This window comes from Rhipicephalus sanguineus, chromosome 4 (assembly GCF_013339695.2).
Source record: "Rhipicephalus sanguineus isolate Rsan-2018 chromosome 4, BIME_Rsan_1.4, whole genome shotgun sequence".
NCBI classification, from domain to species: domain Eukaryota; kingdom Metazoa; phylum Arthropoda; class Arachnida; order Ixodida; family Ixodidae; genus Rhipicephalus; species Rhipicephalus sanguineus.
The window spans coordinates 151,160,434-151,174,824 of NC_051179.1; the positions used below are offsets into that span (position 1 = coordinate 151,160,434).

The following is a 14,391-nucleotide window of genomic DNA, read 5'->3' on the forward strand; positions in this document are numbered from 1 at the left end:
CGAAGTTTTAATGAATCCCCAAACGAGGCAGCGCGAGCACTCGTCGACCGCGCTCCTCCAGATTCTGCCGCATCCTTACCCAGAGATTTTAGTGGTCAGCTCCTAACTTACGACGAACTAGATAAGCATTTCTACCCTAGTCGAAGGGAGTTTCCCTCTTCCGGACAAGGAGCTCACTAGAGGACAGTCGGCTAACTTGCGCATGCTACAAACCGGGCTCATACCCCAATCCCTGGAGTATGTGACACATCGAACCAGACTACGATGGTGTGTGTATGGGATAAGTTGAAGTTGAAGTTTATTGCCACGTAGTTACAAAACATGTATACACAGCGTGTAGTCACATGCTATGTGGCTGTGAAACATTCGACACTTTCCCAAAGAACGAGAACCTATTGCACAAGATGCCCAAAAGTGATATCCTCCAAGATCAACTATGGGCTGTCCAGAAGGCCGGCGAGGTGGCGGTGAGCCTAGGGATCTCTGCCCCTTAGTGGGAGGTGCCCTCTACACGTAGCTTTTAGCCGGGTGTCCTTCAGTACCACATGTTAGGAAATAAAGCTTCACCACCACTACCAACATTCCCTACACGAAAGATCACTTGATTTTGCCAAAAAAAGAAAACAGACAAAACTAACCACGTGACAAAACTAACGTATAGTAACGATTCTTTATTGTATTCTGTCCTTATCAAACATCGCTCAGTACTGGTCGATCCAGATGTTGACGTAGGCGTAGCACTGTTACGACCATCGACGGGGACGTGAAAAGCGAACAACTTCAGTACCGTCATGTTATCAGATCCACCCGTATTTTAGCGTTGCGTGATGTCTGAGAATTTCACATAATTACCTATAGCATCAAGTAACCTGCGTGTTCGCTGCGAAGTCTTCAAGATATCCTGCGCAAATCTCTGTAATGCTAAAGTGCTGCGTAACGATAGATTCTTAAGTTATCTCATTCCTGCGCAAAACCACCCGTAAATTAGACTTCGAATATATCAAATTCACGTCAACTTCCATCTTTCCACATTGCGCCATCATCCATAAGTTCTGCCAAAAACAATAGAAATATCTCACAATCTCCTTTGAGATGCGTAAGCATAGAGATTTACTGTAGGTTGCACCTTTCCCTGGAACTTTGTTTACGGGCGGCAATGGCACCTTTGGTGTTTTATATAGCGCTTGTCAGCGTCTCGAACGGCCCCATGGCCCACGCATACCGCGACCACCGAACCGCGTGTGTGGCATCAAATTCTCGCGAAGTTAGAATTTTCGTTATGTGCGAATTATCTATGTCAGCTTTACATGTTTTCCTGCAGGGTGCTTATATTCCATTACCACAAATTCTACGCCGCATCCATATAAAGTTTCACCGCGGGTACAACGCATTTATATGGTTCGGTTATATTTCATATTTACCAATTGTGGACCCGTTGATTCAGACACTCGCCTTCAGAATACGGGTGCCCGGATTCAAACGCAGCCCTGCCAGGCAATTTATTTTCTTTTAATAATGTAATTCTTTACGGGCGATGATCTTCTTAGTGACAGACGGGCAGTCGTCTCGCTAAGTCGCCATAGAAGTGCTTACGCAAATAAAATCGCACTTACCCAGAGCGTCGAGTTGGTATTGAGCAGCTTAAGTGAACAATCAAAGGTTGCCTGGCATTCGAACAAATTTTTGCCTCTCTTTATACTCAGTCCGGATGATGTGTTCATCGTTTGCCATGTGGCGTCTGCCAGCGTGGAGGTGACCTTTTTCCGTAGGCAGCTGAAAAACGTAATAACAAACTGTGCAAGATGAGCATGATTTATTGCAGCGGAACGCGTTGTACGGTCACATGTCGTCCTAACTGTAAACACAGCGCAGAGGTAGATGGAAAGCTTAACAAAATATGAAACTGGCAATATTTTTAATCCAATGCATGCTCCTGCTTCAGATGGAGTTCGCTCACGTGATATGCAAAAAAATGTACATAAAAAATTTCCAATGATTATGATACTTCCTAATGCGAACTGTGAACGCAGTTGTGCGCGTGTTTCAGTATGGCGATATAATAAGGCAAAAATTCGAGAGGCATGTATGTACGTACTATTACAGGCTGCTCTTTATCTTCAGTTTTAATTATTTTTAAACTTCCATTTCTTCTTCTTCTGTATTTATTTCATCTTTCTTATTTTTTATTACTCTTTTTGCTTCATTTCGTTCTTAATTTCCGCTTCGGCTGCGCGCATTGCTGTTAGATGCAACGCTTCATTTTTACAATTTTTATTCCTTACTTTTATTGTTTGGCTATTTTTATGTTTATTTCTATTTGTTTTTAATTTGTGTTTCGGGCGCAAAGTTGCCAGTGCAATCGAGCCAGCATCAGCAAAAGAGTGAGGGTGTTGCGTGTGCCTTCGCTCCAGGACCCCGAGCCAAATTTTTCGCTGCCCTCCTTCAGTTACAGGCAGGGGCGTAGCCAAGGGGGGGGTTGGGGGGTTCAAACCCCCCCCCCGAAATTTTTCAGTTTTGCTTGCGTATATAGGCATGCACACATACAAACGCACGCACGAACATACATAAGTATGGTTGAAACCACCCCCCCCCCCCCCCGAAAAAAATTTCTGGCTACGCCCCTGGTTACGGGGTAGGACGAAGGACGACGCTCAGCTTCGGCAACAGGCGCCATTATGCTCCTGTCACACTGGACGTTTCAATGTCACTTGATTCGAGTGCCATTCGCTTCATGGTGGTCCTACCAAGGAGGATTACTAAGGGGCTGCACGGAAAAACGAATTTCAATTGTCCTCATGTCAATGGCAAAATTCCACGAAAAAGTTGCAGAATGCAAACTGTTAGAGTTCCTGAAAGGTCAATATATTGATATTAAAATAAGTTATGTGGCGTTAGGTAACTGAAGAGACACGCACAGAGAACTTCTACTTCGGAAGGTACGATCACCATAAGCCAAGGCAACGCTCAGCCAGCAACCGTAGGCTATATAAATGTGAGCACGGACAATATAACGATATGGCAGCTCTGAACGACCGCGCGATGAAGCATTTGTTTTCTGTGTTCTTGGAATCGCGAGGCAAACGGCAATTCATATGGAAAACGCTACATCAAATAGATGGTCGACGCAAGACGCAGTAAGATAACTGAGCACCCGCATTCAAGCAAGCGAGTTCGCGTTGCCTCTGTGCGATGTGGCGGTTCATACGCCACTGAGGTGAAGCGCAAAACAAACATTTTCAACAGCAGGAACTGTCTAAGGTCGAGGTTATCTCTGGGAAGCATTCGCTGTTCCCTAGCGCGTACGTGCCACCGAAACAGAACGAGTCCCACTAGTCACTTAGCAAGACTTGTGTTTGGGCAAGTTGGTTCATACATGATACGCGAGCGCTATGGGACGGGACATAGACAAGAGGCACACAGGACACAGCTTAAGGTCGCACGCAGTGTTCCAAGCAGCATGCCACTCAGTTCACCGCATGCGCGGCGAACGTTGTGTACCGCGTTCCTTTGAGCTGCGATAAAGTGTGCATAGGGCAAACGGGGAGATGTTTCAATGAAAGGGCGAGAGAGCATAGTTTGTCAATCAAGAATAACGCTGGTGGCCACCTTTCGGAGCATTGTAAAAGGTGTGGGTGCAGTCCGGAGTTTGCGCGCACTGATTTCCTTAAGCGTTCTCATGACAGAACAGAAAGGGAAATCGTGGAAGCATACCATATTCACAAGTCTGGTGATAAGTGTATCAGTGTACCTTCTATCACACTCTGTGACAAGGAAGTCACCTTCCTAGAAGGTTATTTGTAAGCTTCCATTCTTTGGCGTAGATGTTTTGTGCTGTTGTCTTTGTTTATAGGGTTGAGTGGGTAATTTTTTTATTATTATTATTTTTAATACTTCGTTTACCACTGTTTTCTGACGCAGCTCCTTGTTGTTTAAGCATTGTTAATGACCTATTGTTTTCTTATGGTTTTTGACGCGGATCTTATGTGTTCAAGTTTTGTTTTTGGTTTTTATCGTGTTAGAGAAACATTGTTTATTTTACTTACGCGGCTCGTGGTTAGGTTTTTTAGGAGTTCCGTTGAGCATATGTGCAGAGTCTGTAGCCCACATTTCTTTTTTGTCCGATGGTGGGGTAGTTTGTTTCCACATTGCTAGGCTGGTTCGTTGACGGCCTGTTCGGTTTTGATGGCGCTTGCTTCCTTTTGGGTTTCGATGTTAAGGCTTGTTGATTTTGATGTTAAGGTTTCTTGAGTGCGCATGCGTCTTTCCAGGTATATATTTTTTAAATGCAAGTGTGTGGCGGTCTTCAATATCGGACGTTTTCTAACGCCTTTGAGCGGTAGGAACTTGATTCGGCGTGGTGCGTGGCCATGACGCGATTTTTTGGTGAGGTCTTGGCACTTTTGTTATCGGGTGGATAATTCACAATTGTTATCGCCCTTGCTGGTTGCTTGTATAAATTTTACATGTCTGCTCAATAAACCTCAGTTGAAAGTTGAGCGCCTGTCCTGCGTGCCTCTTGTCTATGTCCCCGTCCCATAGCGCTCGTATGTCCGTATCACCCACTAGTCACCACTGGTCCACTAGATATGAAGAAGCACACGGGCAAAAGCGTGCGTGCCACGCCGAAAGAAAAAGAAGAAAGAAAGAAAGAAAGAAAGAAAGAAAGAAAGAAAGAAAGAAAGAAAGAAAGAAAGAAAGAAAGAAAGAAAGAAAGAAAGAAAGAAAGAAAGAAAGAAAGAAAGAAAGAAAGAAAGAAAGAAAATAACAGAGGAAGAAAGAAATACCTCTTGGAAGGCATTTGGTTGGGAAGGCAAAAGGAAGATGCGTATGGCCTGGTTTGTGCCGATGCAGACCATGCCTACCAATGTCGTGCCACCAGCCTCTGCTGTTCAACTAGCCTTCGTGACGTTAAGACACTGAAGCTGCTTCAATTTTTTAGAGCGCAACTCTTCGACCCGTTCCTGCGTTGAGCGGCGTCGCCGTTGGCGTTCGGCGTAACCGATAGAGCGAACGAGTACGAAAGGAAGCGAACGCGGACTCCGTCGATGTAATGCGCCACTGGCCTGTAACCTCCGCTTCTTCCTCCGTCACGAGTGCTGGTCGCTTGGTTGGAGCTAGTGCGCATGCAGGGCTGGCACGTGCATCTGCGGCTGGCTTAGCTTGTCGTAATAAGGGGGCTGTCGGCCTTTCGTTTGATTCGCGACGCTACAATGTTCAGAGTGGTGTGCGCAGCGCTCGAGCGCCGGCAGTTTCGGTGGCAATATGTCACGACTGTTACATTGCTACAACAGCGGATAGCCAAAACTTCAAACACAGTTGGCGTTGCCCGAACACGAAGCTGCGCTCAGAATTCGCATTAGGCAGAATCGTAATCATCGGTGAATTTTTGTGAAAGCTGGACGTACGGCAGTTTTCTTATTTAAATGAAACATGCCTTAAAACACGCAAATTTAGTAACACATTTCTCTAAATGATTCTGACTTTATGACCTCCCAATCACTCAGTTTACTTCGTCTCTGGGGTGGAGAGTATACATTAGATTCTTGTGCGAAGCTGAAATAGTTTCTGAAACTCATCAGATTTCATAATTATGAGCCATAATTATGAACTGCGATTTATTAGGTTGCGCATTTCGTGATAACTGGCGCACTCTGCATACCGTCATTTTTTTTTAATTTCCAAATTACTAAGCAAGACAGCTTGCGGCCTTACAAAAGCACAGCCATCATAATGGCGCTAGTGAGTATACTTTGGACCAAAATTGGACGTATTTTTCTTTTGTTCACTTTTTATCTTTTTGCTAGTGGCTGCAAGAGATGAAAAACAGCTCACTGAAGTGCATTACGATGGCCGACCACGATGTACGCAGGTGGTGAAATTACCGCAAACAGACCGCTTTTTAAGCGCCAACGTATGAGTACGGTGCTGAGTTGCAGCCACTGCAACCAAGCACGACTGAAAAGGAAGTCACATGTAAAAATGTACCCGGACACCTTCCATGGCGAACGATGTCGCATATGACAGCATGGTGGTACGCTTGTGATGATAAATTGGCTTTGGAGCAAATAGAGCCTACCTTTGCACTTTTATTTCCAGTTTGTATATGAAGGTATATCACCCGTATATTTTCACGAATGCGCACTTGCTCCTGCAAACAGGTGCGATATATATTCTGTGTGTGTGTGTGTGTGGTGTGCGCTCGCGCGTGCGTGCGTGCGTGCGTGGCGTGTCTGTGTGTCTGTGTGCGTGTGTGTGTCTGTGTGTGCGTGTGTGTGTGTCTGTGTGTGTGTGTGTGTGTGTGGTGTGTGTGTGTGTGTGTGTGTGTGTGTGTGTGTGCGTGCGCGCGCGTGCGTGTGTGTGTGTGTGTGTGTGCGTGCGTGCGCGTGTCTGTGTGCGTGTGTGTGTGTCTGTGTGTGCGTGTGTGTGTGTCTGTGTGTGTGTGCGTCTGTGTGCGTGTGTGTGTGTGTGTGTGTGTGTGTGTGTGTGTGTGTGTGTGTGGGTGTGTGTGTGTGTGTGTGTGGTGTGTGTGTGTGTGTGTGTGTGTGTGTGTGTGTGTGTGGTGTGTGTGTGGTGCGCGCGCGCGCGCGCGCGCGCGCCCTTCGCTGCGACCTTGTGAGAGCTCGCGAAAAAACTGATGTCGCGAGAAATGCTGAGTGCGGAGCGCAGCCTGTTCCTTCTCTCTCAGCTCTACGCCGCAGCGAAAGAGGTGCTGCTGCGCATGAAAGCTGGCGCACGCGTTATGCGCACTTAACCCATATATGCCCATTGTCCTACATATGGGACGCTTCTATGCACTCTAACGTCGCTATTTCTTTAGCTGATGACTAGCGCCACGTACAGCACATCAAGCAGTCCTCAAAGAGGCCTGCTTGATGTGCTGTACGTGGCGCTAGTCATCAGCTAACGAAATAGCGATGTTAGAGTGCATCAAAGAAGCGTCCTATATGTAGGACACTGGGCATATATGGGTAAAGGGATCCTGCAACACTTTTCGCAGTAATCATCGAATGGCTTCATTAAAATATCTGATTGCCTCACGAATCGGCTGCCGCCAAAATTTTCAGAATCCGTCAAGTACGAGCGAGGTTATAGGAATTTGTCGCACGCTTCAAGCGCTTTCTCTCTCCTCTCGTACCAGAGAGCGCGCTGAAAGCTACGCAGGGAGGGGGATGACAAGGGGGCAAGAAGACGCGCCCCTTCGTCGGTGCGTGTCACTGACCTGGAGCACTTTCCTTTCTTTTTCTTCAAACGCGGCTTACTTTGAATGTAATCGCGAGGGCACGTGGCGCCATCCTACAATAACTACGTAGCTCAAGATGCTCAAATTAGCCAATATCCGTGGATTTCGTGCTTAGAAAGTGGCCATTTCGGGTATATGGTATCATTTGCCAAGAGAAGAGGGAACGATTTCTAGCTTACTTTGATATTTAATTGTACATTACAGGCCGCGTGCGGCGCTCTAATGTTTGGATCGCGTGTTCTCAGAGCCTCGACTACCGATGGGCAGCGTTTTCTGACCACGCTGAAAAAGGGTTGCAGGGCCCCTTTAATAACCTTTACAGAAAGGAAACTAGGCATTCCTCCTGTGTTTAAACACACAAGTGCATGAAAGCGTCCCCTGTTGTCCTCACTGAGTGGACCCTTGCCTTGAAAGCAGTACGAAAAAGAAACGATAAGGTCAATTTTGTCAGATTAGTATGTCCTAAAATCTAAATTTTCATTACTTAGAGGCATTGGTCGGCAAACTGACTCATGAGTCGACTCACTCAGACTAGCTCAGACTCAGATCGGGCCGTGAGTCTGAGTCTGAGTGAGTCCGGATGAGTAATATTTTGGTGAGTCCGAGTGAGTCCGGCTGTAGAACACTTTAATGAGTCTGGGTTCGAATGAGTCCAGTTGAAAAACATGTTGGTGAGTCTTAGTGAGCCCTCAGCGCAAAAAAAATATATTTCTTAAGAAGTTGAAATACCTCCAGCCACAAATTCTTGGAGGAAACCCGACGTTTCGAGACCGGCTTGGACTCTTCTTCAGGGGTGACTGCGCTGATCAGGTGGGCTTCGTCGCAGCTTGTTTTTGGCTCCGCCTTTCCCTTTCCCTCACATTCCGGAGGCCGTGCACGTAGATCGGAGGCATTGTTCCGAGGGACCGGTTCACATTCGCAGGTGTGTTCTGGATGTGCCACGACTCGAGTAAGAGCCTCCTTCCCAAGATTCCTTTCCGTTTCTATGATGGAAGCGCCCCTCGAAGTCAATTTTGTGGTCGTGCTTCTCGCAATGCTCTGCAAGGGCACTGCGTTGTATTTCCATCTTTCTGACGTCGTTTTTTGTGTGGCGCATTCTTTCCGGGAAGCACTTACTCTCGCCTATGTAGCTCGCTGGACAGTCAAGCACATGACACTTTGTAGACCACGCCCTGGTGTTGCTACCGGGAATGGTCGATCTTTCGGCCCGCTGGTAGTAAGCGAGCGAGCGTTGAGGCCGGCTTGTGAACCACCGTGACCCCAGCTTTTCCGAGAACCCTGGCGAGCTGTTCGCTAGTTCCCGGAACATACGGGGATGACGACTCGTTGGGCTGGTTTCTTCGATACCGTTGTATCCGGTGGGGTGGCCAGCGTGGGAGGGAGGGTCACGTGTGTCGTTCGCAGGTGCGTCTCCGCGGGTGGGGAAGCTGATCTCTCGACATGCGGCGTGCCACACGGCGGATTGAAAGCTGTCGTGTATCCGTTCTTTCTTAACTCGGCCACGACCCTCTCTTTCTTCTCTCTTTCTCTCTCCTTCTGATGTGCAGATGGCTGTTGCTCGTGAAAAGAGTGCCGACACCACGGAAGCTTTGTGGGCAGTGGGGTGACTCGAGGTGTGAAATGCAATACCTGCCGGTGTGCGTTGATTTTCTGTACACCGAGAAGGTCATGCGTTCGCCTTGTCGTCGTACTAAAACATCGAGGAACGGTAGCGCTCCGTCTTGTTCTCTTTCCACCGTAAACTGGATTGCTTGGTCGACGGAGTTAAGATGTTCGAGGAAGCTGTCTACCGCTGTTCTCTTTATGATGCAGAAGCAGTCGTCCACATACCTCACAAATACTTTCGGCCTTTCAATAAAGGAACGCAGTGCCACCTCTTCTACGTGCTCCATTGCGAGGTTCGCAGCTGTAACGGAGACGGCTGCGAACTTTTCAACTTCTTGATTCTTCCACCCAGCCAGACAGACTTCTGTCGAAATGTTTACATTTAAATATATTTCTTGAGTGAGTCCGAGTGAGCTCCATTTTTTGTTGCCGACTTATGGTCCTATCTACTCGTCTTCAGCATCAGCATCAGCCTTATATCGGCTTACGTTTATATTCAAGTCTATTCACACATGCCTCAGAACACTATCATTCTTGCGCCACCTCAATATTTATTGATCACAGGCGTGAGTTTGGGGAACGGGTGCCATGACTCCCCCTGCAGTCTTTTTCATCGAAAGTTCATGATAAAAATATCTCTTGTGAGTCGCGTATTTTCTAAAAATGTCCTTAATGGATTGATATACGATAAATGATATTTGATAGGTGATGATAACTTGTATATGAAGGTACAAGACCAAAAAGCGTATCGGTGTTGATATTTGGTGTTAAAAAGGATTGACCCCATGATCAAAAAAAAAGCTAACATTACGCCAACGGACTCATAAGTCGACTCACTCAGGCTCAGGTGAAGCCGTGAGCCTGAGTCTGACTGAGTCCAGCTGAATATTATCTTGGTGAGTTTAAGTCTGACTGAGTCCCGTTGCGAAAAAAATTACACCATCTCCCGCTAAAGGGGACCATGAGGCGATGCGAAGCCAGAGCAATTGCACGATCGCGTTCCGTTGGCGTTCGTTGGGCATGCTACGGACCTCGCGTCGTGGAACGCGAAGAGGAGCACTACGCGCGTCGTTCCTTCCCTCTAGCCTGGCCGTTAATTCTCACAGGGCGAGCGGGGAACGCGGTCGACAGGCGCGCGAGAGGGGGGCAGCCAACGAGAGTAGAGAGAGGAGGGAGGAGACGCGCATGCGCTGGCGCTCATCGCAGCGTTGCGCAGGAGAGAATTTCGGCATGTCGAGCCCGCATTTCCGAGGAGTCAACCGAAGCAAGCGCTGGACTGAGCGCGCGCAGCGCTCTACCACCTGAAGGAGAGGCGACTAGAGGAGGAGCGCATGCGCCACGAGAGCAGAAGCGAGAACGCAGGAGAAGTGCAAGCAGGTGCTGAGAGAGAAGTGGAGAGAGTAACGCGCAGCTGTTGGAGAGAGGGACGGAGGAGAGTTGCGCATGCGTAGTCTGAGTGCAGACGCCCACGCCGCGGGACATACCCCCAAGCAAGAGATGCTTCGCATCTAAAAAGTTTAGTCAGTCTGAGTCCGAGTGAGTCCGGTTGCGGAAAATTTTGGTGAGTCTGAGTCCGACTGAGCCCTCAGAGCAAAATGTATTTCTTGAGTGAGTCTGTGTGAGCTTCAATTTTCTTGCCGACCTATGTTTATAGGTGCTGTGATTTGAAATGCCGATGCCGCCCGAAAACAGCGCTCTAAGGAAGGGCACAACCTACAAAAAGTCACGTGGTATCTTATGCAGTGGCCTAAGAGGCGTCGCATGCGATTATCCCTTCCTTCTCTCCCTCTCTTTTAATTTAGTCCACTGTGTTGATCTTTCTCTCCCCCCTAAAGCTTTCTGCAAGTAACCTGGTTTTGCACTGCCTCTGGGATGTGAGGCATTTCAAGCTTTCTGCACCTCAAGTGGTTTTGTACTACCTCCGGGAGCGTCCTGCCTTTGTCCAAGCGATGATGTCGTGTGACGTCGTCGTGTGATGTCATAGTGTGTCGTCATCATGACGTCACACATTTTGGCGATCTGCGACGTCAGTGATGACAACATGCTGCATTGAGGTCATGAGACTTTAGGCACGCTACGCGCGATTGGGTGTCACGTGGCTTTTAAAAAAACGGCAGGAAGCGGAAGATAGAAGCTTGCGATGAAAAAATCCGTAAACAGGGGGTGGGTGCTCGAGCCGACGTTTCGACAAGTGGACTTGTCTTCTTCGAGGCTGGAACTGGACTTGTCTTCTTCAAGGCTGGAACGTGGCTTCCGACCGACTTATGCTATTTATTTGTTAGTTTGCACCATTCGCGTTGACGCCGCCGCCGAAGGTCTCGCGGTGTATCGTCAGGTCTCTCCAAATCTCGCAAAATCCTTCACTCGGTCAGACGTATAAGGCTCTGGCTTGTATGTTTACGCATCCCTTTATACCACTCCCTAATGAGATTTTGCGCCCGTCAGCTCCGCGGGTCGCCCACCTTCACAGAGTAGAATGGTTTCCGCCGGAGCGACGAGCCCACTGTATCGTCCACAGCAAACGGCTTCATCGCAGGTGCGGAGGCGTGGGCAATATAAGAGCACGGTGATGCGCAATTTCAACGTAGGCCGCATCCCACATCGCCGGCCACCAGACACACAACACACGCAGACAAGCAGTGGAACCGTCAGGTCTGCGTTGCGCACATCATTTTACAATAACAAAGACATTCCGTTCGCCGCCTTCTACCTGAGAACTCTCAAGAACCCCTTCCACACATGCACACGGGTTCGTTAAACGTGCGGTGCGTTCTTCATCATAACGGACAAGTATAAGTACTATGTACCAGCTTACCGCGTATGGTGTGTTAATAACCATGTTGCTGTTGGCGTCGTTACGACCACTGTAAACAACTGGTTATAGAGCACATGTGCGACTCTTAAACATGTGTGTGTGCGTATGCCATTTGCACATATCTTTACCGTAATTTCGTAACCTTTCGTTCAATGTAAAACGTTACGTCACAGTCACCTCCCCGCCACATGCTTCGCATAACATCGATCTGCCGAATTTTCTTCCTTTCAGCTGTTTATACGTATTTTGAAAAGTACACGAGGCGCACGGGGTTCGTTATAACTTTTACTATTCAATATAGCAGATATTTATTCGTCCCTCCGTTGCATTTTGAGTCGCGAATCGACTCAAATCCTGGAGTAGTTATCGACCAAGCGGTCGATAACTGCTGCAGGATTCAAAATTATTGGCATGCTAAATTTGATGTCAGTGCTCTTTTAAAGTTAGGCTTCCTCTTGTGCTTGTTGTTGTTCGTGTTGTATAACGAAGGCAGTAGCTGTAGTACCTTCGATCTCGGTACGCTTTCGCGCAACGCCAACACCAGTTTTAAGGAGGCGCTTCAGCTCCATACGAGTCTTCGAAATCTGCAAGCTTGCACGCCCGCTCTCGCTACTCATTACCTCACTAGGCGTGGTGAGCAAGTAATTGCGTTTGTTTGCGGGTGACAGCGGCACTGCACAGGCAAGGATCGGGGTTTAGTCGTCACAACGTGAATCCACGGAAATGCACGGCGTCGGAACTACTGTAATCTTTTATTGGGGAAGCTCCTCATGCCGTGGGTCTGTCGATCCTCCGTTTGTAGCGTTGTAGTAGCCACCTCTAGCTCGTGAGAAGCGCGCGTTCTGGTATGCAGTAGAAGAAGAAGACGACGTTGACGAGTGAGACTCTCGTGCATGTTCGCCTGTGTGGCCTTCTTTCTTCTTTACTGCGCGCGTTCTGGTATGCAGTAGAAGAAGAAGAAGAAGACGACGTTGACGAGTGACACTCTTGGCACGCTTTCTTTTAAAGACGATAGTCTTTCTTGGGGAACTTAAACGCAGAAATTTTGGTCTGTCTTTCTGTCTGTCTTCTGTTTGTCGGCACGTCCCTCGATTCAGCCACTCGGCCAAAGTTGACCACTTGCCCAAGGGCCAGCCGTCTTGAACTGGTACGGCTGTTCATACTTGTGAACGTTGTCGATCAAAAAGTAATATCATGCATATCTGAGGTGCAACATCCACTAGGCTAAGTATTAGGTGGCGTGTTCCTTTAATAGAAAATGCATACATACGTAATTTTAAGGACCCTAGTTTCTTAAGCTGCGCTGAAAATGCATAAGAATGGAAGCTTGAGCGAGTTGGTATGCGTTCATCTTTGTTGAAACAGCGCTCACTAGACGACGACGAAGTAAAGAAGGCACAGGACAGGCGCTGCCTGTCCTGTGCCTTCTTTACTTCGTCGTCGTCTAGTAAGCGCTGTTTCAACAAAGCTCAAAATGCGACTGCGCCTGAAATTTGCCTTCCTCCGTGCCCTTCGGCACGAGCTCATTGGTTGTGTTTCGGTTTCGGTTCTGTATTGCACTGTACGAATGCCATGGGATTGGTGTGAAAAACTTTCAGTTTTGAGAAGGCCAAGAAGGTGAAAAAAATTTAAAAATGAAAAAAAGCAGCGTTGTGGGCGGCCTTCAGGCTGCCGGTTGTGGGCGCCGCTCTGGCGTTCCTGTTTTACCCAGGCGACGTGTAAATAAAAGAGTGTGTGGAGAGTACTCGTTGAGTGCGGACGTTTCTCTGCTCAGCGCTTCGCGCCAAACCGCGTTTTTCGGGCTGGCTGGCGTCCCCGCCGGTCGCGTTGGTCACCGCCGGTCTTCGCCTGCTGCTGCGCCGGGGACTACCAGCACGCAACACAGCACTCATGTTTCCCGACGTATGCCAGATGGCGTCCATATCTCACACAGCGCCTCTTCTATCGTCTTTACACGACATTTGCAGCGAAGCACGCAGATACGCGGCCAATTTTTTTAGCTCGGAGTCGCCAGATGGAAGACAAGGCTGCGGAACGGAGGCCACGGAAGGCGGCGGCAGCGCGCGCTCGCAGACAGAACCTGAGGTGAGAGCCCGCGAGGCCGAAGCTGCACGTCGACGCCGCGAAGCAGATTCCGCCGTTCGAGCCCGCGAAGCCGAAGCTGCTCGAGAAGCTGCACGGCTGCTGCGCGAGATGACCCCGCCGTTCGAGCCCGCGAGGCCGAAGCTGCTCGACAAGCTGCACGGCTGCGGCGCGAAGACTCCGCTGGTCGAGCCCGCGAGGCCGAAGCTGCTCGACAAGCTGCACGGCTGCGGCGCGAATACCCCGCCGTTCGAGCCCGTGAGGCCGAAGCTGCATGGCTGCGGCGCGAATCGGATCTTCAAAATGTGAAGGACCGTGAAGCGGCAAGAAAGCGCGCGTACCGGCAGCAGAGCCGGAGGCTGTGCGAGCACGTGAAGTGGCTGCAAAAGCATCAGGCGGGCTCTGCCCGAAGGCGCCGACGCGGCCCGCCCAGCGGGATTCTTTGATAACAGTTTCGGCCAAGTTGCGGTGTGTGCACAGATGGGTTCTCAAACAATCTAGTCACCAATATATTCCATCAAGAAGGACCACGCTCGCGCCAATGCCATCGCCGTGCTGCAGCGCGAGTTCGATTCGCCCCACTCATCATCTTCCACGTGCGTGGATATGCTGCGATTTTTTTTATCCCGATGCCGCTGGCGTAGCCGGG

At 48.9% G+C, this 14,391-nt stretch overlaps 1 protein-coding gene across 1 annotated transcript in view; it reads right to left on the reverse strand.

Annotated features, from left to right (window-relative positions):
- Positions 1-11,376, reverse strand: part of LOC119391736 (uncharacterized) — a 76,430-nt gene extending 65,054 nt beyond the window's left edge. The window contains exon 1 of the mRNA XM_049415379.1: positions 11,308-11,376. Within this exon, the coding sequence (XP_049271336.1) occupies positions 11,308-11,376 (69 nt within the window). The remainder of the gene's footprint in view (positions 1-11,307) is intronic.
- Between the last annotated feature and the right edge of the window lie 3,015 nt (positions 11,377-14,391).